Raw genomic sequence first — 1,365 nt, 5'->3', positions numbered from 1 at the left:
ACACACACACAGACATTAATGAAGCTATATTTTTCGTCAGTGGATCATCTTTTTGGTTAGCTGCTCATAACTGTTGATTTGGGTCGATTTCAAGTTAATCAGTTGTGGATGCACATACAACAGTAACTTTGAGTTTTATTAAAATCCATCCAGCAGTTCATTTACAGATGTTTTGGTAACACACACTTTTGTTCTTCTATCCTCATGGGGACTTTGCATTGACTTCCATTCTTTTACCGGTTGTTTCTAAATCCTAACCCTGACACCTTTCCCTAAACCTAACCACCCCAGTACATACCTGACCCAGAATCTAGCCTAAACTCAATCCCAAACCTAACCCCTGACCCACCAATGGTGTTTCCTCTTGTCCCCATTAGGAACAGTGGGTCCTCATCAGGATGTTTACCAGGAAAATAGTAAAACATTGTCCCCATCAGGTAGAAAAAACGTGTACGTACACAAACACAAGCAAACAGTATGACATTATGACCATTCAGGTGTTAATTACACCAATATAGGAAGCATAAGAAGCATAAACCAGGCTTCCGGTTTACTGCCCAGCTGATTACAGTTTATCTCAAATAAAAAGAACCTGAATACAAAACAGTACCGGTGTGTGCGGGGGCTCAAGGTTCAGGCTGCTTTTATCAGAGGTGATTGTGGCAATYCTGGTCAAAACGACAGAGTCCTTTCTCCCCCACATGTCTCCGTTATGAACGTAGTTTTCCTGAGTTGCATCAGTAGGAGTGAAGTGGCTGTGGCCATGCTTGAAAAACAGACAGAAGCATCGGTTTTAGAGATCCTCATCTGCACTCTGGAAAGTTCCTTTCTAAATCAGATTTTCAGTCACTGTTAAATATAAACTGTTCATACCTCGTCATTGACAACAGCTCTTTATTATGAAAGGAAAGACTAAATGTTTAAACCAGGTCAAACACGATTTTTAAAACTTATACAAGGTCACTTTAAAATGGTTGAGATGTAGAGCATAAGCAGAAAAGGAATCCGTGTTGTTTTTCCTCTTTGGGTATCACATAAACAGCCAAGTGATGGAATCCTGTCAGGTGTGTGTGATAGAAAAATGTCTTCATCAGCAGTTCTCTATCAGGCAACACGGTTACTGCAGAAAAAAAGCAGGTCAAGAAAGTCTGTTTTCAATCTTATCTAAGGAATGGGCTAATTTTGAGATCAAATATAATATAGCTCAAGGTTGGTGCTGTGTAAGTCATTTTGACATGAGCAGACTGACGCCAAGATGTTTTGTTTTTCAATTACAAAGTTTAAAGGGATCCATGATCAGTTGTAACATTAGACTTTATTTGATAAACATATATTTTAACTATAAAATAATGACTAAAAATACTG

At 38.6% G+C, this 1,365-nt stretch overlaps 1 protein-coding gene across 1 annotated transcript in view; it reads right to left on the bottom strand.

The window, feature by feature from the left end:
* slc39a8 (solute carrier family 39 member 8) overlaps positions 1-1,365 on the bottom strand; it is a gene marked incomplete in the record, with an annotated part of 17,201 nt that overhangs the window by 9,740 nt on the left and 6,096 nt on the right. Inside the window, 1 exon segment of the mRNA XM_014033992.1 lies at positions 611-766. Coding sequence (XP_013889446.1) covers positions 611-766 — 156 coding nt within the window.

This window comes from Austrofundulus limnaeus, unplaced genomic scaffold, assembly GCF_001266775.1.
Source record: "Austrofundulus limnaeus strain Quisiro unplaced genomic scaffold, Austrofundulus_limnaeus-1.0 Scaffold1928, whole genome shotgun sequence".
NCBI classification, from domain to species: domain Eukaryota; kingdom Metazoa; phylum Chordata; class Actinopteri; order Cyprinodontiformes; family Rivulidae; genus Austrofundulus; species Austrofundulus limnaeus.
Note: the sequence above shows the minus strand (reverse complement) of the source record. Positions and strands in the feature narration are given on the sequence as shown.